The sequence below is a fragment of the Microtus oregoni genome, unplaced genomic scaffold (genome assembly GCF_018167655.1).
Source record: "Microtus oregoni isolate MIOR12 unplaced genomic scaffold, Mior012 000062F_ref0000492, whole genome shotgun sequence".
Taxonomy (NCBI): Eukaryota; Metazoa; Chordata; class Mammalia; order Rodentia; family Cricetidae; genus Microtus; species Microtus oregoni.
This window is the reverse complement of record NW_024543872.1, coordinates 10,814,873-10,842,528: the sequence shown is the minus strand read 5'-3', so window position 1 is coordinate 10,842,528 and position 27,656 is coordinate 10,814,873. Positions and strand designations below refer to the sequence as shown.

Sequence of the window (27,656 nt, the reverse complement as noted above, 5' to 3'; positions counted from 1 at the left end):
TTTAAAATGAGAAAATGTTTAAGCAATTTCAGCTTTAATTTCTAATATGGTAAAGATCACTGAGGTCTGACTCACATACTTAACCCCTTTGAGGGGCTCCTGATCCTCTTCAATAGCCAGAAGGGTCCACATTACAGCAGAATGGGGTGTGTGGAAGCAGCGGGAACTGCAGAATGTGGACACGTGGAGTTAGGGCTGGTGCAGACTCCTGCCAGGTGGCTCTTCTAAGTTCTGCAGACTCTGGAGCCAGTTCTTAAGTGTTGGTGACCATTAGGCTCAGTTTTATCAATGGCTCATACTCTACTTACTCTGTGAATCCTGTGCCCCTATCTCCTAACTGGAACTCCAAAATAAAGCCTATGTGGTCAGAGCTACTTTGAGCAGTTTCCTTGTGATGAAAGCAGCAAGACAACAACTGTAGATCTCCGTATTGGTAACAACGGAATGCTTTTATTTTAACACAAAGACCATTACCTCTTGATCTTTTGGTTTGACATAGTTGGAAGGGAAGATTCCAGTTCTCTCTCCAATACTTCCTGTCCACCACTCTCCATCTTTCTGGGTCACCAATATTTCTTCACCTTCATTGAAAGTCAAATCTCCAGGCTCTACACTTGAGTATGGATAAAGTGCAATGTACTCTGTGGGAACAAGGAAAGGCAACAGTCTGGACTTTAAGACTACAAATGTAAAAAAGAAAGTGACCTTGAGCCTTACAAACTTCAAACAAGGTCTTCAGGCAGAAAACAGAACCAAAGCAATAATTTAATAATTGTCTAGGTGAAGGCTAACAAACGTTAGGAAGTGCTTTACAGTTTTTTCAATTGCTGTTATTTTGTTAAAGAAAAGAAAGACTAGGGGCTGGAGAGATGGCTCAGTGGTTAAGAGCATTGCCTGCTCTTCCAAAGGTCCTGAGTTCAATTCCCAGCAACCACATGGTGGCTCACAACCATCTGTAAAGAGGTCTGGCGCCCTCTTCTGGCCTTCAGGCATACATACAGAATATTGTATACATAATAAATAAATAAATATTAAAAAAAAAAAGAAAGACTATTGCTTAGGCTGTAGGGACAGTGGGCTATGCTACAAGACTATCAATAGTCAATCTTTTGTTTGTTTTGGTTGAGAAACTATCACTATGTAGCTATTCTTCGCTAGCTTGGAACTCACAGAGATCACCTGACCTTACTTTCCCAGTGCTGAGATTAAAGGTGTGCCCACTTGGTCAATCTTTTTTTTTTTTTTTTTTTTGGTAACAAAGAATTATCCCAAACTACAAACATATAGTATGTCTACAAATAATGGAACTGAGGCTTACTGGGAGTGCTACTTGGTAATAATGGAGTCAAAATGATCTCTTAAACCTTTCATGTAAAATACACCCTAATCTTTGTTCTTTAATTGTTCTGTACACAGTTACGAAAACATTAAGTTCTGCTACAAGGCTCCAGCTCCTAGCATACTGCTTGGCTCCAAGCAGATTCTAGATGAATCTCTGTTACTGAATGACCTCATGGGATAGATAGGTCTGCAGTTTTATACTGTCTTTGATTCTCATTCCTATGGTTACTACTACTTTGAAGAAACAACATCTGTGTTTTAGAAGACTATTTATTTAGTTAGGTTTTTTGAGACAAGATTTCTCTGTAGCTTTGGAGCCTGTCCCGGAACTCACTCTGTAGACCAGGCTGGCCTCGAACTTAGAGATCCTCTGCCTCCCAAGTGCTGGGATTAAAGGTGTGAGCCACCATTGCCTGGCTAGAAGTCTTTTTATTTTTCTATTTTTATGTATATTTGTCAACACAGAATCTGGTCTTTTGTCAGAAACATACTTTGAAACCTACTTATTCTCACTCCCAGAGTCACTCTGCCTAGCTGGTTTACTACAACTACAAGGGTTACAAGGTCTAAGAAAAATCACAGTAAGGAAGAGCACCCAAGCTCTCCTATACTCCTCTCCCCACTCAGTCTGCAGTGCAGATAGGGAGCCGGCCTCTCTGGGGACCTCATTCCCTAAGTTGCAAGGTCATGGTTGGCTCATTCTCTTCAGTCTGTGAGAAGCCCTTTCTCATTCTTTGCCACTGTGTTGGGATTAAAGGCACGCACCGTCACTCTTGATTAGTTTTATTTACGTGTGCGTGTGTGGTTTCTACAGAGGCCAAAAAGGGCACCAGAGCTGTAGTTACAGGCAGTTGTAAGTAGTCTAATATGGGTGCTGAGAACTGAATGTGGGTCTTCTGCAAAATCAGCAAGCGCTCTTAATCACTGACCCATCATCCCAGCCCCTGTGCTGAATTTCTGTAGGCCCAACTCTAAATATGTTAAGAATTTTCAGCCATATATTTTCTGTATCTTCAATATTCATATGACGTAAGGAGAAGCAGGTTTTCTTAATTTCAAAAACATCAAAGAACTAGAAATGGAGAACAATGTATGTTCAAATAATAACTAAGCTAATTCCTGTTTAATACAAATTGTCCAGAGCTTACCTTCTCCAGCTGGATAGGCTGTGGAGGTAGGTTTCTTATTTACAGCTGCATATAATGCTTCTGGCCTAGCAAATTAAATGGAGAAATAAGACAGATTCACACACGCAGAGGGCAGAAGCAGAAGAAAGGTGTGCTGAAGACTTTAACAGGGTTAGCAGAATCTAGGGTTCCCTCAACTAAACTGCCATCTCTGTGCACACAGGAGTAGTCCTATATACCAAATCCTCCTAGACCAAGACCTGTCTAATTATAAACCACTACATTTTAAAATAACTTCAGTAAAATATAGCTTTTGCTCTATATGGAATTTAACTAACAGAATGCACACTAGTAAGTGGACAGTGTATTGAGAACGTTATTATTTGATTAGAGTTTACTGCATCTTACAATATAAAAATAATATTTAAAAAATCTCATAATAGGTAAATAGTAATTTTCATGTTAATACAGGAGGCTGGTTTCAAAAGTTTGGAAGAACTATCATGTTCAAGATCTAGATACCCAGGGGATACAGAGGACTCCCCAGGACCTGCAACTGAATTATGGGGTGGCACAGAGGGAACATTACTAAACCTCACAATGGGACTGCCTTGCTTAATTCTAATGTCTCCATTGGTGCAGGCTTTGCTTGCTCTTTTTTTGTGGTATGTGTTTTGTTTGTTTTGAGACAAGGTCTTCTATGTTGCCCATGCTGGTTTTTGAACTTGTAAGATCAAGAAATCCTCCTGGTTCAACTTCCTAAATTGCTGAACCTATAAGCATGTATACCCATGCCCAGCTCTGCTGCAGGCTTTTAAGTAACATGACTTGTCTCTTAGAAAGGATCAGTAATTGAACAGAAATTTATAGGGGAAATGGCCTCTAAAACATTTAAACCTAATCTATTTTTTGCTTATGCTTTCTTCTCTGTAGTATGTTATAGAATAATACAATCATTGCTATAAAGGGTCTCTCATAGAGATGCTAGGCATGTATTGTGATTTCTATACTTCATCCATCCAAAATTCCAGTCAACCCGAGCAGCTCATTTCTACATCTGAACTAAATACTGACAAGCAGACATGCAGCACCAAAGAGCTTAATTTGTCTATTTAATTCTTTCATTTAATCAGAAATTGGAAGATAATACAGGCTGGTGAAAACAGTGCAACTAGGACATAAGCTCGACACAGGGGACAGTTACCCACAGCTAACATCTGTGCCTACTGCCGAGTTAGAGCCAGCTGGCAATCTGACATCCCCACAGACTTAAGATTTCAGTCGAGTTATTTTTTGGGTTTTGCATATTTGTGATTTCATTCTTTTGCTCACTCATGCTCTCCTGTCCTCATTCAATTAGCTAAGATGACTCAGTGGCTACTATGTATTAGTATTATAGTAGATACAAAAAAATGGATCAAAAGAGACAACAGATTATAGCTTCATGAGCTGATGACTTAATTAGGAATATTGGTCAAAAAAGTCAGTAACTATGAAAACATATGCTATGAACAATAGGGAGGTTATGCTTAAAGAGCCCTAGAGGTTCAGGCATGACCCCAGTAAAGAATCCTTTAAATATTGAAAAATTTCAGTAAACAGTGGAGAAATGCTTCAAGTGAAATGAAAAGTAATTTTTCTAACTGGTCTTACAATAAAAAGAAAACAAAAGTCTAGAAATTGAGTGTTTTGAAACCTTCACAAATTTGAAATGGTTAAAGTGAAAGATGCTAACGCAGACACAACATGTGAAGCAGTTTCTTCCATGCTAGGAATCACCCTCTGGTTATGTGGAAAAGACACCACCACCCACACTGCACGTAACACACGGAGGTGCTTACTCTCGCTTTACTTCACTCCCAGGAATGATCTTGACGTAAGATTTGGGGAACCATCCTCTTCCTCCATGTACCTCCCCAAACCACCAATTTTCCTGCTGCTCCAGGACAGTAATGACGTCATGCTTTGAGAAGTTCAAGTGGTTCTCTTTCTTTGCCGTCCAAGAACAAAGGGCCTGAGCTTTCAGGTTTTCTACAGCCTGCCCCTAGGACAAAAAGCAACCAAAAGTTAACAACGGATCATGGTAACCACGATTTGTGATTCCTAGCATATAACAGAGAGCATATTAACCTGGTCAGTCTATAAACTTAAAATGACACTGATCCCCAGTCTTCCAGCTTCCAATGGCTTCTAACTGCTGTTGGTAACCCTGTTGCCCAAGGACTAGAGACCTGATCATGCTTAGCATCTCCCTTGCTATTCCCTCTTAACAACCAGGACCCCTTCCCTTCCCTCACACCATGCTCACTGCCTTCTCACTTCCCACAAGCAATAACATGAGTCCCTCCCAGGCTGATTCCTTTCCTCCTCCCACCTCCCACAGCAGTAAGGGCATGTCACTGCAGCAAGCTTTCCCAGATGCAGGTCACTGTTTACCCACTGAGCCATCAACCTGGTCACAGTGTTAAAAGTGTAAGCTTCTCTCAAAAACTTTGTTTTTTTCACTGCCAAGTTGTCTAGTACTGGATTGCCTACTTTATTAAACCCCTAACCTCTCTAACTGCTTATCTTAAAATGTTACTTGTAGGCTGATATTTTACTGATTGAGACAAAGTCTTGGTTATATAGCTCAGGCTAGACTTAAATGCTTTATGTAGCCACGGCTGGCTTGAGAATCTCAGTCCTTCAAGTTCAGCCTCCTAAGTGCTGGTGGTATACACCAACACGATGCCTGGATCAACCTGACTTCTTCACCCTTTCCTCAAGAGTTGTGTAATCTAACTACACTATGCACAAGTTTCATTTCTTCCAATACCTCTAACTTATGTACCTCAGTGACCTTCCTCACAATGCTCTTTCACTAGAGAAACTTCTAGGTTTAGTGAAGCCTTACTTCTGTTTGAGGGTCCAACTTGGACACCTTCCCTTCAAGAAGCATGTACTAATCCTCAAAGATCAGCTGAGATGCCCTCTCATCTCCAAGCCTCAGAACTTTGCACACACATTTATTATAACATTTCTCATGCTTCACAGCCATGTGCATGAAAATGATTCCTTTATTAGGTTATAACTACTTAATAGAGAATTTTAGTTAACTTACGTTTTTCTTGAATTTTTAGCACATAATAAAATGCTGGAAATTATAACCATGTAGTGAGGAGTTCTAAGGGAAGATGAAATTTGTATTTCAGGCTTTACTGTGATGAAGTCCACCATTTCTTTTTAGTAATACTAATGTGTCAAAGTATATATACCAAAGTACCAAGGTTCCCAGCCAAGAAAAAGCAATGCCCCTCCCCAGTCCAATCCTCATGGAACTGAATTATTGAGCAAACACTGAGAATGTAACTGAATGCTACAGGCTCTGTTTAAGTGAGGGAAATATGGATGTCTATGTACGGAATCCAGAGCAAAGACAAGAATAAAATACACAGAACTACAGATAACATACCTGTCCATGAATGGGGGACACGGATCCAGGGGACACGGTGCGAGTAAAAGCTGACTTTTTTTGCCATGACGTGTTAACAGTAAGGTTTGAGAAAGATACATTTTGATAATCAGTCACTGATGCTGGTTGAGTTGAACAAAGTGGTCTGCAAATGTAAAACTTCAATATGAGTATACTTAGTTGGTTAGACCCTAGTGAAGCACTACCAGTTTACCCATGTGTCTAATATACACTGTGTTTAAACAGAATTTGTAGATAAAAAGAAATTATGCACTACGAGGTCATTTCCTATTTCAGGATGAAAATGGGAACAAAAGGCACTGTTGGCAGAGCCAGCCCAGATTAAAACCATGATCAAGAATCAGGTTGACACAGCTATGCATTAGTATTCACGCACTGCAGAGCTGTATGAATCCCATTGTCAGCTCACAACTCACTGGGAAGAAGCTGAGGTAGCAGAGAGAGATCCTGTAGGAGGAAGTAAGGCCTTCTTAGGAGACGGAGCTTTTTCACTGGATGGCAATTTTTCTACATAGTTGCATGGAAACCAGCCAAACTTTCCCCGAAAGCTGCCATAAAGCCAACCAGGCTCTCCTACGGTTTTTTCATCAACCTATAGAAGAAAAAAAAAGGTTTAGTGCTTACTCTCAGATTAAGAATTAAGTCCATCTGAAATAAAAAGGTATTTCCTACAAATTTTTAGGTTACTATTTCTTGACATGGACAAATTAGTTTTTAAAATTTTAATCAAAGTTAAAATATGAGGCCAGGTGTGGTGGCACACGCCTTTCATTCTAACACTCAGGAGGCAGAGGCAGGTGGATCTCTATGAGTTTGAGGCCAGCCTGGGATAGAGAGTAAGTTCCATGTCAGCTAGAGTTACATAGTGAAACACCGTCTCAACAACAACAACAACAACAAAATTAACACAAGGTTAATATATGAAAATAAGTTACAACAAAAGCATCATCATATACAGTTTACATTGGAAAAACTTTTCCTCTACTCTCTATCTAATCTCTCTCTCCATCCATCTATCTATCTGTCTATCCGTCCATCCATCCATCTATATCTATCTATCTATCTATCTATCTATCATCTATCTCCATCTGTCTCTATCTATCTACCTATCCATCTATCTATCTCCACCTGTCTCTGCCTCCCAAGTGTTGAGATTAAAGGTGTGTGTGTGTGTGTGTGTGTGTGTGTGTGTGTGTGTGTGTAACCAGAACTCTTGGTTGGCCTTAAACTTGTGGCGATCCTCCTGTCCTGGCCTCACATGTGCTGGGGTCACAGTTCTGAGCATCAGGCCCAGCTGCAAGTACTATTTACAGTGCTGCTTCTCAGATTTGTTTTCTGTCTTTAGACATTATCTATTGGGTTTTGGTTACAAAAAAATATAAAGATTCACCTCTCTTTCACTGTGCTTTCTTACTCTTTCTGTATTGTTATATAGTTTTTATTGAAGTATAATTAACATTTATGTTATATCTATGTCAATCTCTCACATCTGAGTTATACAGTATTTTGCTGATTACATTTCCTGTCCTGCAAACATTCAATATCCTACAGTTAGTCACTTTTGGGGCTTAGCTGAACTGGAAAACCTGTGGGTACTATTTTCTAAGTGATAAAAACCAATTTTCTTTTTTTCCCTCAAACACTTTTTTCCCCTGTAGTATAGTGGCCTCCCATCTCACCATGTCTCTTGCACTTCTTTCTGGTTACTACCTTCAACACATATGGAACCTGAGTGTAAGCCTGGTTTCCTTGCCTCATGCTGTGCACTTCCTGAACAGGCCCACTTGCTCCCAGAGTTTGGCCAGTGCTCTTACAGAATAGAGTCCCAAAGCTCTTCTCTCAAGAGAGACTTCTTTTCCAAAGGAGATTAATACACTTTCAACTTCTAGCACAAGATCATCCACTGGGACCATCAAACTCAAGTCTAAGATTGAGCCCCTCTCCCTGGTCCTAGGCTACATTCTCCAAGCTGCTATTCCTCCTCTTCTTTTCTTTTAATTGTAGAAAAAAAGTGTATTTCGAGTTAGCCAGCTGGACTCAGTTTAGATGACCCCAATTCTGCTGACACATCCAGAGCCTCACAATGCAGAGCCAGCTGGACACAGACCTTCTCGCCATCAAGCCTTATGAGGATACTGACTTTGGCCACATCAATGTCACAGAGTTTTTTCACAGTTGGTTTGATGCGGTGCTTGTTGGCCTTGACATCCACAATGAACACCAGTTGTCTTGTCTTCTTCACAGCTGAGTCTGTGGTTGGGGGAGGGGATCTGACGATGGCATAGCGATCAAGCTTGTTTCTCCTGGGTGCACTCTTTCAAAGGTATTTGGACCCTCTCCAGAGCCACAGGGTCTTAGGCCCTGGAAGGGGCGTGAAATGCAGATTTTCTTTTTGAGGCCATGGATGGCTTTTGGCAGAAGCTTCTTCCTTCTTTGTTTTCGGCACCAGCTTCGCTTGCTGTTATTCTTACCATCAAAGACATAAGCCCCTGAACAAGTCTGTGTCTCTTATCTCTTATACTATGTCGATAGCCAAACTGTTGACTTTGCCACTAAACAGTTCTTTCTTTTTTTTAAAATTCCATCCTCCATAAGCAATAGCAGTCTTTTGTTTTGTTTTGTTTTGTTTTGTTTGTTTGTTGTATAACATCAACCATGATAATTGTTACTCACAATCAGATTTGGTTAAAGTGCTCTGGCCCAAGCAGTGCTCTCCCATTGAAACTGTTATAATCAACATGACCATACTGTATTATTTATGTACATGCATTTCTGCTAAGTCTGTCATAATCAGCATCACTATGTTACTGCATCTCTTCAGCTGTCTGAGTGCTCAACTCCACATAGCATAGTACACACTTGCTGACTTCAGTGTAGCCAACCGTCTCTCACCTCTTATTTTCTAAACCTTTCTACAGCATACTTTTCTGCTGACAATGTTACATTCATCAAAACATGCAGGATCTACTAGGATTTTAAAATTCATTTTTAAAGTTAACATACAAAGAAGTGGGTTGTACCATGGCATTGCCATGCATAGATGTCATCTGCTGCATTCTAACTCATGTCCACCTCCCCGTGTTCCACCTACTTCTACTGGCTCCTTCCTTTCCTTCACAATTTTTAAAAACAACTTTTTGGAGATGTGATTAACATAAATTTTATATTAAAGGTGTTAATGTAATGTTTGGGCATATTTATGTGCATTTCAAGATTATAAGGTACCCATCACCCCAGTTTCTTCTTGCTTCACCCTAAGTTCTGCTTCCTCACCATCCCTCCTGGGAAACACTGGCCCGCTTTATGTCTCTAAACATTACTTTGCATTTTCAACGAATAAACTCGTGTAGTATTTTTCTTTTTTTGTTTGCTTCCTTACGTGTAAATAAACTGTTTTTGGATCCATCTGATGTAGGATTTCCCTCTGTATGCTATGAATATGTTTTATCACCTTAAAATGTAAGAGTTAGCTAGGAATAGGCCTGAATCATTGGTCAAACACTGTTATAATTAATGTAGTTTCTGTGTGATTATTTTGGTCTGGGTGGCTGGACAATGTAAGCAGTCTCTGTTTACATCCATCCATGTTGGAATATGAGTGCCATTCCTCTTTATTGGTAGTTATTTGAATATATCATACTCTGTTCATGCTTTTCTGGTGAGGGACAATTGTATTCTGCCAATTATGTTTAAATAAATGCTGATTGGCCAGTAGCCAGGCAGGAAGTATAGGCGGGACAACCAGACAGAAAGTAGAGGTGGGGCAATGAGAACAGGAGTATTCTGGGAAGAAGGAAGCTCATTCTGCAGTCCTGTCTCAACCACCTAAGAAGCAAGATGTGACTGCCCCACTGAAAAAGGTACTGAGCCATGTGACTAACATAGATAAGAATAATGGGCTATATAAGTTATAAGAGCTAATACGAAACCTGAGCTAATGGGCCAATCAGTTTATAACTTATGGAGACCTCTGTGTGATTTTCTTTGGGCTTTACCAGCTGTGGGAACTGGGCAGGCCCTCATGTTACACTTTCCTGCTGATGGACATCTGAGTTGTTTCAAGTGTTTAGCTATTATAAATAAGTATGCTATGGACACCTGGATTCACGAGGACATGTGCTTTCTATTCTCTGAGGTAGATACTTAAGAGTAGAATGACTGGGTCATAGTGGATGCATATTTAACTTTTTTAACAATAGCTTATTGAGTATTATCTTGATATCACTCAGAGACTAAAATCTGAGTCTGTGAATTTTAAAGCCTGTGCTTTTCCAATAAATCATATTACCTTTATCAACACGATTCTCTATTTTCTTACTCATCTATCTCACATGGGTTACGATAATACAACAAAGACCACTTGTTCCTTGGAACAAATTCAGTCAGGACTGCAGAACTTAATGCCATCTCTTTTAACAGCCGCAAGAGGATATGCGGCCTCTCAAACTCTGCTGCTCCTTTATTAGAACACTGCAGGTGGTGCTGCTTTTCTCATGGGAACTGATAGCACAGGGAGAACACTGGGCTGAGGACCAAAGACAAACTTCCATTCCCCTCTGCCACCGCAATGCTGAAAGTCAGAATACGTCTGAGTGTAAGTTTTCATGTTTGGTAGTAATAACTACCCTGTGTGGCTCCAAGAGATGCTGCAAGGACTAAGTGAGATCATGTTTAAAAATATTTTTAGAGGTCTGTAAAAATCAAAGTTAATATTATAGAAGCATAGCATAACGTACTATAATTAGCTTACTCATGAGTGGGAAAGGCTTCATTTCTTACCTGAATGACATCCCCAGAATTAAAACTCATCTCATCATGGTTCCTTGCTTCAAATGGGTACAATGCTCTATAATTCACCAAAGCACTAGCTGTCTCACCTGAGGAAAAGATAATTCCCATCATTTGGTACTATTTTTGAGTACTATGACTCAACAAAGAGCCTCTTAAAATCTACAAGAAAAAAAAAATGAGCATTGAACAGTATAATGAGAATCTGCTTGCCTCAGACTTGTTAGGGTTTAAATCTTGACTAGTCACAGAGTCAATGTAAAGCAAAGAATGTTCATCTTAAGTGAAGTAGGAGGTGCTAAACCAAGCGACACCTCATAGGCTGAGATGCTCACATGGATCTAGGGGAAGGTGTGGGAATCGGCCAGATCAAGCTGTGTACAGGGAAAGCATCTAAGCAGGGGACGAGACATGGCTAGAGCAGTGGAGGTGAGATCACAGAGAAGCAGTGTACACAAGGAAGCTGCAAACGAGACCAGTGAGGAAACAGGATTAGATGAAGAAACATCTATAGATCTACTAGTTTGCTCTAAAGGGAAAATAGAAGGACTCACAAATGAATTGGACTTGATAAATTCAAAATATTTTGTTAAGAAGTTTGAACACACTGTATTACTATTATGAATCTCAGTGCTTACTCATCTAGAAGTAGGCATACTACTGAACTATGATAAGAATGGACTCCAAGCTGTATAAAAAAAGCCTGCCTTCTGAGAAAAGTTTGATGTGAAAGGCTTAAAATTTTATTGTGTTTCCCTTAAATAAGTGGCTAAACCATACTGGTTAGTAAAGTAAAATCTTCCTGATGATGTCGATTCTGAACACTGCAGCAGATCTTTCAAGCCAGTCAAAGTCTTTGTCTTGTTATGGAGTCTACTCCCGGTCAGTCCCACCTACATCTAGTTGAAAAGGCTTTCCTAGCCTAAAGATGAGCATCTTCCATCTGTCACTGTCACTCGGTTGCTCTCAGCAGATCTACCTTCATCCTTACTTTGTTTGGCCTCAGTTTTTCGCTCCTCTTCTTGAGTTTTCTGCTGTGACTTTTCTTCTTGAAGTCGCTTTTGTTTTTCTTCTTCTTCCTTTTTAATACTTTCCCTCCATAAGTTTTCTTTTCCTTGCTTTGCTTTCCTTTAAATAAGACAAATAAAGAGTTTACACAGTGTCCAAATATGTGGTACACAAAAACCAAAACAAACTAACACACATGCTGGATGATCTGGTATCCACTCGCTGGAGAACTAGCAAGAGATGTTGACAGACGGGAAAAGATGGGCTGAGGAAAAAGGAGGTTGAGGGAGGAAATAGGGGTTTAGGGATAGTAAAAGGGGGGCTGAGGGAGGGAAAGATGAGTTGAGGGAGGGAAAAGGGGGCTGAGGGGGAAGTGGGGGGTTGATAGATGCGAAAAGGGGGGCTGAGTAATGCGAAAAGGGAGGCTGACGGAGGGAAAAGGGGGGCTGAGGGAAGGAAAAGAGGGGCTGAGGGATGAGAAAGGGGGGATAATGGATGGGAAAGGGAGCTGAGAGAAGGAAAAGGGGGGCTGAGGGATGGAGAAGGGGGCTGAGGGAGGGAAAAGGGGGGCTGAGGGCTGAAGGGAAAATAGTCAGCCAAAGAGAAACTTCCAACTAAGGTGAGCTGGAGAGTACACCTGACAATTCTCCAGACCTCAAATTCCCTCTAAACCCAAGAAAAAAACAGAATGAGATCCATTCAGCAAATATAAAACTTCTTCCTGTCTGGATTCTTCACAACTACTCCTTGTGGCCTTAGCATTATCAAGACTAGCAGAGGCTGTAGACAGAGAGACCCCTGGGCCTAGTTTTCTTTCAATGTTTTTCAAACCCTTTAACCTCCATCCAATCACAACATGCTTCCTCTAGAAGTTTTGCACAACTTTGGTGTAATCTGTGTATCAGGATAATGAACAGGAGTATGAGATTTAAAGTATTTTAAGAGCCTTCCATTTTTAAAATTACACGGAATCTCCAAATTTCTTCACCAACTAAAGCTGAAATAAGCCAAATAGTAAGCCTCAAAATAAACCAAAGTTCCCATTTTGATTGGGTATAATGTTATACAATCACAGAGATTCATCTGGCCATAATTTCTGCTATTCTGACAGTGCTGAGGCTAAGGGAAGATACTAAATATAGTAGTGGCAACTCTTTCTTTGAATGGAGGTCATAAAAATAGACGTGAGAGAACTATATAATATATATTAGTTCTGAGAAATGCTGGCTCATTAATACTTGTTTACCAGTCATACTAATTTCTAACACAGGAGAACTTGGGAGAAACAAAGGATTTTACAGACAAAAGACAAAAAGCAAAAAGCCAAACAATCCACACACTGTTTCTGAGGGAAAGGTCTGTGCTTCAGAGGTCCCAGCCTTCTCCCTCCCCTGCTCTACGTGGGGACGATCGGAGCATCTCAGTGTCATTAAGAGAAGTGCAGCAGCCACACGGCATAGAGTCAGAAAGTAAAATCACTCCATGTTTTTAAGTGATCTTTCAGAGAACAGACGGATCTACTGGAGAGGGAGAACTAATGAGAGTTCATCATGTGCAATATACAAGATGCAGTCCCAGCTACACCATTTAATGCCTACAATATCTCCGAGGTCTTCATCTTTTTTACAAAAGAAGAAACTGAGATTTAGAAAAACAGTCTGTTAACCAGGGTCCCTCAGATAGGAAACAGAGACCAGGAATCCTGTCCAGGTCTGAGTGCACGTTCTTAGCATTCACTGACAAGCCATAAAATTGGTTAAAAATGAGCACTTAATAACTAAAAGAAGAATTGAATTTATAAAATTTTAGAATCTGATTAGTATCTAAAAATAATCCTTTAATTCCCTTTAAATTTTCATAAATAAAGCAATGAGAAACAAAGCTAGATTTCTTTGCTTTTTTTTTTTTTTTTTCGTTTTTTAGGCAATGTTTCTCTGTGTAACCCTGGCTGTAGACCAGGCTGGCCTCGAACTCACAGAGATCTGCCTGCCTCTGCCTCCCAATGCTGGGATTAAAGGTGTGCACTACCATAGCCTGGCAGAATTTTAATAGCAATATAGCACAATATATTCACCAGTTATATTAGTTACCTTGCAGCCTCATCTTCTAGCTTCTTTTTCTGTATTTGCTCTAATCTTTTTCTTTCAATTTCCTTCAATTTGTCACGTTTGATTTTATGAAGTTGTTCGAGGGCTAGCTGCTGTGTATTATAGCTTTCTCTCAGTTCCTAAGGATAAAATATAAATAAGTCAATACTTAAGTATTTTAATCATATTTAATAATATAGCATTTGCATTTAAAACAAATTACTAAGACAAGTATAATTAAATTTAAAAGATTTAAATATTTAAAAAATATCTATTTAAATGATATAAAATCTTGAATACTGTAAGTACTTCATGCACCTATTAAGACAAACACATGCTAAATTCACCTATTTCCACATCAGTTCATCTATAAAGGACAAAGACTATTTAATAAACCAGTTCTTTGAAGTGTTATTTTCAATAGAAAATGAAATTAATTAAAATATGGAAAACAATTTGCTTGTAATAACATTTAAAGAAAAATTTTGTGGTGTGTGTGTGTGTGTGTGTAGGTCAGAGGTCAAGATCAAAGGTCAGCCTTGAGTACCACCATCTCAGGTACCACCAAATTCCTTGTTTACTGAGATAGACTATCTCTCTGCCTGAAACTTGCCTAGTACTCTGGTCCGGCTGGGTAACTCAGGGATCTCTGTGTCCACCTGCTCAGCACTGGGCACAAATATACACAATGAATTTGTACGTGTGGTTTTGGCAGGTCTCACTGTTCCCTGTATTTCCATTCAGAAGCAATCATTTATTCTTGGTCTAAATGATTAGGTGTTATAAAGAGAAACTTCTCTGGCTCATTAAACTGAGATAAACTAAATCTGGCTCCTTTACTATCAAGTGAAACCAGGAGTGACCTTAAACAGAGAGGTGAGATTGTAGACAGAGGTGGGGAAAAGGACGAGGGAGACCTGGTCTTTAGCTCCATTGCTCAACGTAGGGATTGCCTTTCCAGCAATCTATTCTGATTCAGCCTTGTATTCTTTCAATAGCCACCATTTTGAATTGGCTTTTTCCCCTTGGAATCTACAGAATACTAAACAAGAGTGGGGGAGGGGGACTGAAGGAAAGAGAAAACTAATAACAACCAATCAAACAATAAAACAAAACAAACAAAAGAAACAGAGAAAGAGAAGGGAAAAACACCCTAAAATAATCAAAAGAAATTTAAGAGCAAAGGAGGGAACTGGAAAATATTTGACTACATTTTAGTCTTCTAAAAAGTGTGTCCCCCTCACCCTCCTGGTCACAAAACTCCATACCAAGCTAGGCCAATCTATATATTTTCAGGAACAAGCATGTCAGAGGTAAATGGAGGTCTGGCCTAGGGGTAGTGTGGTGACTGAGACTGTCCAAGTGTCTGGGACTTACACAGCAACAGCATAAATGCTGTGTTCAGGTGAAGCCTCACACAGCGCTCAGCCTCCATGGCTGTGATTGGTATTGTTGCCTCTACATTCTACTGGAGAGCAAAGATATGGTCACTACAAGCAGAAGCAGGGTGACTCAGTATTAAGAAGCATGGCTCTATGGGAAGTCCATGAAAGTTAGAGTCAGGCTCTGTCAATAATGGCTTGTATTATCTCAGCCAAGTTTTATAGTTTCCTGAATGTGTCTTACAGAGCTGCTGGGAGGGTAAATGAATTAATTCAGGTAAAGTGGTTATAGTTTTGCAAGCTACATAGTTAGATTCTCAATAAATATTAGCTTTTGGTGGCAAGGGCCAGGACTAAGGAGACTGCCACATTTTGAGAGGGTATAAAGAGCTTTCAAATTAATGTCACATCATAGCCTGTGTACACTGGTCCTCCAATTTATCCTTTAAGATTGAGCTGCAGTAACATTCCAAGAAGGTTTTATTTCAGGCCCTGAGTCCTTGAAATGGGCCTTCTTCCAATGGACAAAAAGTCTATTAACTGGGACCTCTCCCAGCAAAAGCTGAGTAATTCTTGTGGCTCCAAAAAGAACCAGGACGTTGAATACGACATAAAAACTGCTCATTTACAAGTTCTGAAACACTGGCATGCGCCAGAGAAGTCAGGAGGCCAGAGAGAGAAACACTGAGGGAGGTGACGGATGTCCACCCGACACCCAGCACTCTCTCCTTCCAGGCACTCAGCCATCTGAGAAGCTGAGAAAAAGCAGTGGCTATCGAGCTAAGGAGAGCACCTACTGCTGTAAAGGGTTGGGGTAGATGAGCTGGAATTCTTCCTGAAGAGGACACACTCTGAATGTGTCATGGACACCTCAGGATTAGAAAGTAAGTTGGGGCTCATGGTTCCAGAGAGTTATGGAACATGGAGTAGGCAAGCAAGCATACATAAGCTAGAACATACATCTGATCCACAAGTGTGGGGCAGAGAGAGAGCTAACTGGGAATGATCTAGGCTTTTGAGTCCTCAAGCCCACCCCCACTGACACACCTCCTCCAACACAGCCACACCGCCTAACCCTTCCCAAACAGTTCTACCAGCTGATGACCAAGTATTCAAATATATGAACTTATAAGGGCCAGTCTCATCCAAACCACCACAGAAGCACACCAGTCCCGCTTTGAACCAGCTCAGTCAGTAACTGAATTAAGGTTTCTACTTCTGTGATTTTTTTCATATAAAAAGCTTGGATAGGATTCAACAACAACAAAAAAAAAATCTGAAGAATACCAGAAGTCAAGGCCATGCATCAAGAACTAAGGAAAAGGACTAGAGAGATGGCTCAGCAGTAAAGGCTGTTCTTCCAGAAGACTCGGGTTTGATTCCCAGCACCTACAACTGTAGCTCACAACCATCTGTTACTCCAATCTCAGAGGATCTGACATACTCTTCTGATCCCTGCAGGCACTGGGCATGTACATGGTATACAGATATACAAGCAACAAATTAATATTGATGCTAAATAAGTCAAGTATGCAAATTGTAGTCTCTAGAAATTACCAGAAAAGTAGAAGGTACAGCTAGTTACAGAGAAGGAGGGGAGTTCAACAACAACAACAAAAAAAAAAACAACCCTCAGTTTCTAGCCCTATAGTCCCTGAAGGGACTATAACATTAATGGTTGCTGGGGGAGAGTGAGTGTAGCCATTATTAAGCTGTCATAGCTCAAGTAAATAACTCCCTACCCATGCTCAGGTAGAACCCTAACCAAATGAAGTAGGTTTTCAAAATGTGCAAGGAGGACTTTTTAGGAAGGAAAAGGTGTTGTGGGAGGAGTAAGAAGATGAGGATAATGGTGGGGGACTGTACTCAAAGTACATTATATATGTGAATGACGCTGTGGAGAAATGGAGGAAGGGGGAAGGGAGAGAGAGAAAGGAAGTCAATGTAGATGTACTAAAAAAAAGGAAAGGTAAGAAAAAGAAACACAAAATAAATGAGGCAAAATAAATAACAAAAAAAAAAGAAATGCAGTTCACAGTCCAAACTTGTCAATAAGACCCACTAACTCAATTTAAATATAAAACTGAAATTATAAACTATAACTATGCTATTTAAAAGATAAAATGTCAATGCTATATTTAACAGTCTATAATTAGTATGGGAAAAGATATATCATGACAACAAGGCAAAAGAAAGCCAGCACTGTTAGAATAATACATCAGGAAATGTCATCCTTGAAAAAATTATGTGTGTGTGTGTGTTGTATGTATGTTTACATGTGTGCATGAGCATAGGCATATACATATGTTTTCAGGCCTGAAGTCAACTCTAAGTATCTTTCCTCATGACTCTACCTTGTTTCTGAGACAGGGCCTCTTGCTGAGACCTGGGGCTCAACAATTAGGATAAGCAGTCTAACCAAAAAACCCCAGGGAAAACCCTGTCTCTGCCTCCTGCCCACATTGCATCTGTCACTTCCTGCACTGAGTTTCTAACCATATCACAGACTTCTGTGTGGATAGCTGGGAGCAAATTCAGTGGAGTCTCATGCTTGCATAGCCAGCACTGTGCCAAGTGATTATCATTCCAGTTCCCCCTCTCCACTTGTTTTGTGTCTTTGAGACAGGCTCTTACCATGTAGACTGTATTCAAACTGTACTCTAGGGTGGCCTAGAACTTGCAGTCCTCTGCCTTAGCCTCCCAGGGCTGGGATTATGGGCAGAAAAACTAGTCCTAAGGCAAGAAGCCTCCCTTATAGGAGCATATCATGATAAAGGGACCCATCACAGTAAGATACAACAGTCTTAAATCTATTCACACTAGCAAAAGCCTCCAATCTGTAAGTACAAAAGGTAACAAAATCAAGAGAGACCAATACATAATCAAAGTGGGAAGTCTTATCATCCCAGTCTCTTGATGTGCTCAAGAAAGACAGCACATCAAACCACTTTGCCTTCACTGGAGGGCAATAGCTTGTAATCTGAGAGCTAATTCATTTCTAAGGTTTTAAAATTATTAGTAGTAGAGTTCACAAGTCCATGTACATGGATGGCTAGGGACAAAATTAATTTTTATTGAAATCCAACAATTCCATTAATGTCAGATGCAAGCAACAAATCACCATGGTATTACTCACATTTATGACATTTTCACTAACAGAAACTGAAGATTTTTTTTCCCTGTATAGTTTTAGTAAACAGAAACTGAAGATGTTCTTATAATTTCAGATTACTGCTATTATGACTTAAAATGTTATTATCTCTCACTATATCTTCTTGAATTCATAAACATAGAATCACATATACTTGAACTTTTATATTTGATGACATTTAAAATACATATATAACACTGGGGATTGGGCCTAGGGCTAAGTGCATGCTAGGCAGCTGCTCTAACCCTAAGTTACACCCTCAGCCCCTCATTTAAAATATTGTGAGATGAGATCTAGAGGAGTCCACAGCATAAACATATTTAAGAAGCCAGTTCCTTCCCCATGCCTTGCAGTGGTTCTTCGGGCCCACACTTCCTGCTATATACTTATCTTCCCAAGGTATACCTGACACCCACCTGGAGGGTACAACTAACAATTGTGGTGTTGGCGGATTTTGCTTTTCCTCTATGGAAAGCACTTCCCACGTTTCTATTCTGAGTCACTAGCAGTAGGTTTTACCACACTAGGTATTTTAGAGATTCTGTGCATCTCTTTCCCGAACAAGAACAGAAGCGTTTGTATAGCACATGAGGGCTCATCTGTGTCTGCATGTATGTGTATGCATGCGACTTCATGTCACCTATTGATCATCTGGTCACTGATTCTCATTTATTCACATCTGACCTCTGCATTGATGATCCAATAAAACCCTAACTCTGAGATCAGACCTTTTAAATGCTCTTTTAATGGATCATTTCTACTTGCATACCTTGGGTTCTATTATCATCAAAAACATCTATCACTGACCAAATACCCTATTCCTCACACAAAAGCTCTCAACCTTTCTTATACCTGGTACAGTTACTTTAAAGGGTTCTCAGCCTCATGGAGACCTCTACTCTGCTAACTTTCTCATTCTCTTTCTTAATCAGCCCCTTCTCTTCTATGATCGTTTCTCATCCAGTTCCTATTTCAGAGTTCATCCTTACCATAATTCTCGTGTTTAGAACTGTATCTCCCCTTCCCTTTCATCTCGGCCAATGTCTGATAAAATCTCAAGCCTGTATGAAGCCATGAGCCTATTTCACAAGCCTTCTCTGGGCATTATCTAAGCAGCTGTACATTAATGGAGGAAAGTCATATAATTAGATGTAGTCTTCAATTTAAACTTATGACCCAGAATGAAATAGGTATTTAACATTGCTCAACACATTGTTTTCTTCTCCCAAGCTTGTACTCAACCACCCCCACCTACCAAGGCATCTACTTAAGGCTGACTTCTCTATCCTGAAATTTCCTGATCCCCTGTCTACTCTCTTTCCTAGAAACCTCACTGAGACCCCATCAGACTATAATCCCTTTGTCTTCCCATCTCAAAATTAGTAGAACTCTTGCATCTGTCTTTTTCTGACCTGGAGTAGTTGTTCCTTCCATGCTCTCAATGATCCAATATATTCGAAAACTCCCTGCTTTCTACCAACAAATGTAACTGTATTGATCTTTTTTTGTTTGTTTTCATTTTCAAGACAGGATTTCTCTATATAACAGCCCTGGCTATCCTGGAACTTGCTCTGTAGACCAGGTTGGAATTGCACCAATCTTTCCCCATATGTTTCACTGGAAGAATTATTTCTTCAACAATTACATTTATTTACTTAATTTGTGTGTGTGCAAACATGTATACACAAACACACACACATACATACACACATACATACACACACACGCATGCCACAGTGTGTATGTAGAAGCCAGAGAATGTCTTGTCAGAGCCAGTTCCCTTCATCCACCACACGGGTCCTAGGGGTTGAATTTGGGTCATCAGGCATGGTAGCAAGTACCTTTCCTCACTGATTTTTGCCTCCCATCTGTGGAAGTATTCTTTTTAAAGAATTCCTTTAATCTATGCTTTGGATTTTTTCTTTCTTTTCTTTCTTCTTATTTTGGAGGGTATGAGTATGTGTATGTGTGTATGTTGTGTGTATTCATAGGCCTGAGTTCAATATCAGATGTCTTTTTTTTTGCCTTATTATAATCTTTTTACTTATTCTTTGAGAATTTCATATAATGTATTTTGATTGGATTCATCCGCCTCCCCCACCTTCCTACCCACCCAACTTCATATTCTCTTTCACTTTTAAAAGGAAAGAAAACAAGCAAACAAGACCATGGAGTGCAGTCTGTGTTGGCTGACTACTCCTGGAGCATGGGCCTGCCCTGTTCTCTGGAGTACAGCTGATACAGCTGTCACCTTATTTTTCTGAGACAGGGCCTCCCACCACCTAGTCTCCCTAGCACTGGAATTACAGGTGGGCGTGCCCTTTTCATGGCAAACATATAACCCATTGAGCCATTTCCTTAGCCCCTGGATCTTTTTCTTAATCTACTTTTTTGGGGACTGGGCTTTATCAAATATCATACGTATTTACACAGAGCCTCCATCTCTTCCCCTCACATCCTTTCTTGTCTCCTTTGAGTTTTTCTTTGTCCCTTCATGTAATACCCTTCATCCTCACACTTTCCTGATCTCTTCAGAATCGCTCATACACATTTAACAGTCTTCACGCCCATCCATTGCTGATCCACAGCATCCAGCTTCTGCTTATTACTCGGCTGAAATGGTGCTTTCTGTGCAGTCCTCAGAGGAAGTCAATGGAAATCCTCAGTGCTGGTCACCACTACAAAGGCTTCTTTTCTAGCTTTCTGTAGCTACACTCAAGTTTACTATCCAGTGACTTACACACTTCACACTCCTTTGGTGTCCTAAATTGTCTCTGATGAAAGTTTCAAAAAGCAATGAAAAACTAGAATGCAAGAAGCAGAAGGAAGAAAGTAAAGCAAGACAAAATAATCTGCTGGCCTGTAGAAAACCAACGCTAACCAGAAGAATAAGACAGTACCCTACGGGTGAGTACAGTCCACAAATCTGTACTGAACCTCATTTCACAATGAAGAGATTCACACTTATGTTTCTATGTAATCTGTAGCAAAAGTTCTAAGACCAGATAACCTGGTCAGCCATGTTCTAATCCTATAGATAGATCAACATTTGGGACCTTGCTACTGCTACTTTTGAAATCTGCCCTACCTTTTCAAAAGCAAGCGCTGAGGTGTGACTACTGTGGACACACGAACTGCCTACTGCCATTCATTCTAGCGCTGAGTAGAAGGTGTAATAAGAATCGATAAGGGTGGACAAGTGGTTAATATAAATCATCTCTCTTTACACTACATTAAAGAAGGACATCATTGAATATTTTGAACAGTCTGTGTAATAGAAGTGGCAAAGCCCATGACTTACACCTCAGGTGTGTGTCAGAACACAAGGCCTGGTAAGTAATGATGCCCTCGTATTATTGGTTCTTTACAGTTTTCCTTATGCAAAATCAGGATGCAGGCACACACAAGCCATCCTGCCCTAGGGAGCAGGAAGTCGAAACTCGAGCAATGGTTTTCAAGGACATAGCTGATTTACTCTCACATCTCCTTTGTTTTCTCTCAACCCACCCCATTGGTTAACCCAATCCACAGAGATAATGTAAGGGAACTGGCGGGATTCCTCATGAAGGAAGACACTGTGGGTAGCCTTCCTGACTTCTGGCATTAAACTCAAACAGGCAATTAGGCAGCAGAAGGATATTAGAGCAAACAGAAAGAAAAAAAAGGTTTTATTGTATATGTTATTCCAAACAAAGATAATCAGATAAAGGCAAAGAATAGTACAGTTTAAAAATAAAACAGTAAAATAACTAAAAGAAAAAGGAAGCTAGATATTAGAAAATAACCTTAAGTAAGAGGAAGAGGTTGTTGAGACAGCTTAGCAGAGACAAAAGGCACTGAAGAACAGAGTCATCCATATTCCCACACTGTAAGATAAGGCAGATAAGAGGCCAGTTAAACTATGTACAGATTCAAAAAATAATTTAAGGATGATAACTTGACTGGCTTGTCTGACCATCAGTGACAAACAATCACATTTTAATTTCTCTAAAGAACATATCTTTATGTAAAGTACACTCTCAGCATTATTCACCTCCATTTCTGTCCTTAACTGAAGCCACCATGCTGTTGTTTATTCCATAGTTGTTGCTAATGTTACTCTAAATAAGTCAACAAGATAAAAACCATATGAAGAAATAGCTTTCTTAAAGAATTACTATATAACACTGTGTGCTTTCATAACCTTATGCATAGTTAGCAAAGGGTGAACTGAGACTGCAGTTTGAGTGGACACCAGTAGTCTGGTTCTCAGCATTCCAGTCAGTTCCAGTAACCAGCTAACACTTATTATCTCCACTCATATGGTGCCAGTGTCCAATCACCACTGCCCCAAAAGAAAAACAGTCTGCTGGGCACCTGTTCCGCCACAGAGGCAAACAATAAACCAATGAATCATGAATTATATGAAGTTTATAATATCAAATTCTTCTTTAGATTTCCCTAAGTATTTTATTGTTTCATAAAGGTTAATTATATTAGTACGAAGCGACAAACAAGAATTTAGTGTGTTAAAAGAGGATCTACCGACAGCAATTTTGAAATTTCCATGTTTACCCCTCCTCCCTGTTTTGAGACAGAGTCTCACGTAGCCAGGCTGCTCTTAAACTCTCTAAGTTGCCGAGAAACAACCTTGAATTCTAATTCTTTTGTGTCAGTCTCCCAGTTTCTGGGATTTACAGGTGTGACCCACCATGCCCAGTCTGTTGCTGACTTTGGTTCTGAAGGACTGACAAAAGCAGTTGTTTGTGAAATGCATAGATGCCAAGAAAAAGAGCACATAGCACCCAAACCTGGAAACTCTGAAAAAAATATTTAGTCTTATGACACAATATTTACTAAACTTTAGAAAGCATTAAAAACAATATAATTCTAGTAGATGAAATGACATAGTCAATTAAGAAAATGTGATACAAGAAGCCCCTACAGAGACATGAAGATAACAGAAGATAAATACCTTCAGTTGATTGTTAAATGTATCCATTTCTGAGAGCTTAGATGCAGTTTCTTTTTCAAGAGCATCTAACTGTTCTTTAAGTCTTTGGCATAATTCTTCCTTTTCTGATGATTTTTTATGAAGTAAACTGATCCCTGAATCTGAAGTAAAAAAAAAAAAAAAAAGAAGTCAGTTTACATTTGGGAGCAGCTCCTGTCACTTCTATCTGCTCACAATGACATAACTAGAGAAATACAAAGGGCATACAAAGATACATAGGTGAGGAGAAGAGACAATACCTTTTATTTCCAAGTAACACCTTATAAAGATCCTCAAAGGAAACAGATATAAGTACTAGTTCTCTACTGAAAGGATCAGGACTTGAAAACGAGTTTGACCAGATACAAGAGGCACAATCCACCTACCTTATTAACGAGGTGAGCAGAAAGCCATGGCATAAAGTCACAGTAAGTACTCAGTCAACAGAATATGCTGCTAAAGTAGCTTTGTACTTACTCGTGACGATCTCAAGAACAGAGGACTACTCACAGAAAAGACCCAATAAGTATTACTAACAGAACTATTTAATAACACATTTTAAGAGGTAAGAGGAGAGAGTTTCACTGTACAAGACCTAAAAATATTTACACAAGGATACAGAAACTAGGTCTGAATATAGTGATTTCCATTAAGATGAAATAGTAACATTACTATCTAAATACATATTCCAAAATTTTGTAATTTTAAAGTATAGAAATCAAGTATAGAATTTGAATAAAATTAAACACACAGAGTAAAAACTTAAGTCATCCTTTATCTGAAACCCTACATTCTCCTTTTAAGCATTTGTACTTAGATACATGTGCATTCAACCAACTTCTACTTGACAGGCTCATATTATCTACAGCATTCTGTAACATACACACATACATATATCATTTATTTATTTCCTTACTTTCTTACTTAAATTTTGGTGATAGTGAACAATGGACACATGCATGCTAGATAAGCACTCTGTTACTGAGCCACATATCAGTCCTAAGTTGTTTTAAATTTAACAATATATCTTACCATTAGGACATGTAGATCTAGTTCCATCTGCATAGTAGTCTACATTATAGCTATTCTGCTTTAACATACCTAATCCCTTTTTGTGGTAAAACCCACTTTTATGGTAAGCACCATTCTACTCTATTTCTCTGAGTTCGATGTTTTCAAATTTCACATGTGACACCATGCACTTTTTTTATTTCCATGGCTGATTTATTTTACTGAGTCTACAGCCTCCAGATTATCCACAATGTCACATTTGGCACTGTTTCCTCTTTTTTAAGGTAGAATATTCCGTTTTGTGTGGATGTATGTGCATGTATGCACGCACATACATTTTTCTCTACCTGCTTTCCTGTTGATGGGCATCTGATTCCACCCTTGGCTATTGTGCAGGAGCCACCATAAACACAAGAGTGGACATAGTCCTTTGAGACAAAGGATTCATTTCTTTTGGATCTACACTCAGATGTGGGTCATATGGTAGCTTAATTTTTAATGATTTAAGGATCTGCCTTACTACTTTCTATAGTCTCTGATTTACATTCTCATCAATGGTGTGCCAGATTTTCCTCTCTTACCGTAAACTCATATTTCTTCACCTTTGGATAACATCTATCCTAACAGTCTGAGGGGATAATTTGTAGAGAGCTGCATGGAGCCGCACCTGATGGTGCTGGCTTCCGCCCTCAGAGATCCCAAAAGCGAGTGCTCTCTGTGATAATCAACTCCGATTATGGTTAAGGCCTGACTCATGCTATTATCACGCAATGATTGTCAGCTGCTTGCATATGTGTGGACCTATGGGCAGTGCCCACCTGGCAATCCGGGGTTGGCGGCCTGTGCCTTTTTAAAGGCTGGGAGAGGCTTGCCCGGGGAGAGAGAGAGAGAGAGAGAAAGAGAACAAGGTCCTAAATAAACTGCTTGCAAGAAGAGCTCCGGTGTTGCATCTTCCTTGCTGGTCAAGGCGGGCACGACAATAATTCAGTGTTTAGCCATGGTGACCACATCTCAAATACCTACTGGTCATTTTATCTCTTCTTTGGGGAACTGCTTATTCGAGTTTTCTGCCCATTTTTAAGTTGGGCCATATGGAATTTTTCTGTTTGTTTTGGGGATATTTTTTGGTATTAGATTGTATGAATTCCTTATATATTTTGGAATCAAGCCCCTATCAGATAAATGATTCATAGATATTTTCTCTCAGTCTGTGGACTGCCTTTTCATCTTGGGTACTTCACTGGCTATGCAGAATCCTTTCAGTTTGATGTACAATGGCTTATTTCCTATTTCTTGAGCTTTTGGTAATATCAAAAACTATTTCTATGAAAATTTCCTAAATCCATTTTTCTATTTTTGGTGATTTAAAAAAAAAAAACTGTCAATGTGGCTGAAGAGATGCTTCAGTAGTTAAGAGCCCTGGCTGCTCTTCCAGACCTCTGGGGTCTGATTCCCAGCACCCACATGGTATCCCACAGTTGTAACTTCAATTCTAGTGGATCCAATGCCCTCTTCTGGTCACTTCAAGCACTGCACACATGTACTGCCAAGACATTATGTGAAGACACAAATAAATTAAATAGTTTTTAAAAATCCTGCTAAAACAAAAAAAGAGGATATGAAGTTGGAGGTGAGATGAAAAAGTGGGGTGGATCTGAGAGGAGTTAGGGGAGGAGAGGGAGTAAATATGATCAAAATACATTGTATGAAATTCTCAAAGAATAAAAATATTATATTAAAAATGACTGCAAAGGATATCGAGGTACTTTTGTTTGCCCTCTTTCAGAAGTTTTATAGCTTGTATTTTATATTTAGGTTGTAATCTATCTTTGTTGTTGTTTTGAGACATGTTCTCATTCTTTCGTCCAGGCTGACACGGAATTTGCTGTGCAGTCCAGACTGGTCTCAAATTCATGACAATCCTCCTGCCTCCATCTACAAAGTTTTGGGACAGGCATGAGCTACTATGCCCAAGCTTAGGCCTGTAATTCATTTTCAATTTATTTTCATGTATGGGAAAAAAATAAGGCCAATTTCACTCTTTTACATGCAGTTTCCCTACACTATTCCCACACAGGATCACGCTTTCCCACTGATTACTTCCTCCCTTTAGCTTCCTACCTCATCAGGGATCTGGTCATGGCAATAAGATGAGCAGCTATTACAACTTATGATAATATTCTTCACATTATTTAAAAAATTTTAATTTACAGGCAAAATATTATTTTAGGGGAATAATGCCATTTTAAAATAACACTATATTAAAACAATTATCCAGAAAGGAAACAAAACAAAACTTAGAGACTTACCAGGTGTGTTATTAAGCTGCATGTTTTTAATTCTTTCATTTAGTAGTTGCTTTTCAGGTACCAGATAGATAAGCTTATTTTGATATTCCTTTAAAAAGAAAATTAGAATCTGATTAAAACAATATAATGTCTAAGAATATTTCTTTAAATTTAAAACCTGATAAAACTTCTAAGACTCAGAATAGAAATACAAGGTTGTAGTGTAGAATTATATAGGCTATAAAAAGAAAATACTTAAGCAAATGCTTATGAATGGCCAGCTGAAGTTTAAAGGTAATAAAGAATTCCTTCACCACTGGAGAGTGTCTAGAGACCTGAACTTTTCCGCACTGTAACGGACAACAGTTGGCAGAGTGAGAGGGGCTTCTATGCACAAGACCACACAGGTAGGCAGGCCATGTATCTGTAACACACAAGTACGCATCAAACAGGGACTGCAGTCTCAGGGAGAAATAGGGAAGCAGTTTTAAACCACGTGAGAAAGGGCTCTGCTGCGACAAGGGGAAGACCGATTATTCACACTTGCAGTAAAGACGCTATGTGGGAGGCCTCTCCAGTGGAAAAGACTTCTAGTGCCCTATTCTCAAGTAGCAATAAATAAACCAGACTCCACAAGCAAAGGGACAGGTCTCTGAGAGAGACACTTAATCTCCTCTCACCACAGTTCTGAAAACAGTAACTTCAAATCAGAAATTCCTCAACTTAATAGTAACAGTTTTACTGTAACATATGATATGGTGTGAATATGGGTGTCCTGTCATAATTCCAGGACTGACACACGACTCCCAGTGCTATAGTGATAAGGGAAAAGGCTGTGGGAAGTGGTCAAACCATGAGGACTTCCCCACATTAGAGGGATTATTGGCCTGCCCTGCTCACTTGCCAAGTGCGAGAACAGGAAGATGCCACTTTTGCAGCAGAGTAAACCCATGTCAGACAACGTTAATGCCATGATCTGTAAATGAACTAAACAGATATAAAGAATTTTTTATTAAAGTTCAAAGTATG

At 39.5% G+C, this 27,656-nt stretch overlaps 1 protein-coding gene across 4 annotated transcripts in view; it reads right to left on the bottom strand.

Annotated features, from left to right (window-relative positions):
* The window catches only part of LOC121439776 (intersectin-2), a 111,193-nt gene that overhangs the window by 41,862 nt on the left and 41,675 nt on the right, over window positions 1–27,656 (bottom strand). For 3 of the 4 annotated variants that reach the window (XM_041640408.1, XM_041640407.1, XM_041640410.1), the window contains exons 15-25: window positions 26,649–26,736; window positions 23,311–23,450; window positions 22,142–22,222; window positions 13,827–13,963; window positions 11,720–11,856; window positions 10,720–10,817; window positions 6,357–6,532; window positions 5,920–6,064; window positions 4,310–4,512; window positions 2,490–2,554; window positions 475–641 (exon numbers count right to left, since the gene is read on the bottom strand). In XM_041640408.1, coding sequence (XP_041496342.1) covers window positions 475–641; window positions 2,490–2,554; window positions 4,310–4,512; window positions 5,920–6,064; window positions 6,357–6,532; window positions 10,720–10,817; window positions 11,720–11,856; window positions 13,827–13,963; window positions 22,142–22,222; window positions 23,311–23,450; window positions 26,649–26,736 — 1,437 coding nt within the window. The remainder of the gene's footprint in view (window positions 1–474; window positions 642–2,489; window positions 2,555–4,309; window positions 4,513–5,919; window positions 6,065–6,356; window positions 6,533–10,719; window positions 10,818–11,719; window positions 11,857–13,826; window positions 13,964–22,141; window positions 22,223–23,310; window positions 23,451–26,648; window positions 26,737–27,656) is intronic. The other variant, XM_041640409.1, reaches the window with a different exon arrangement.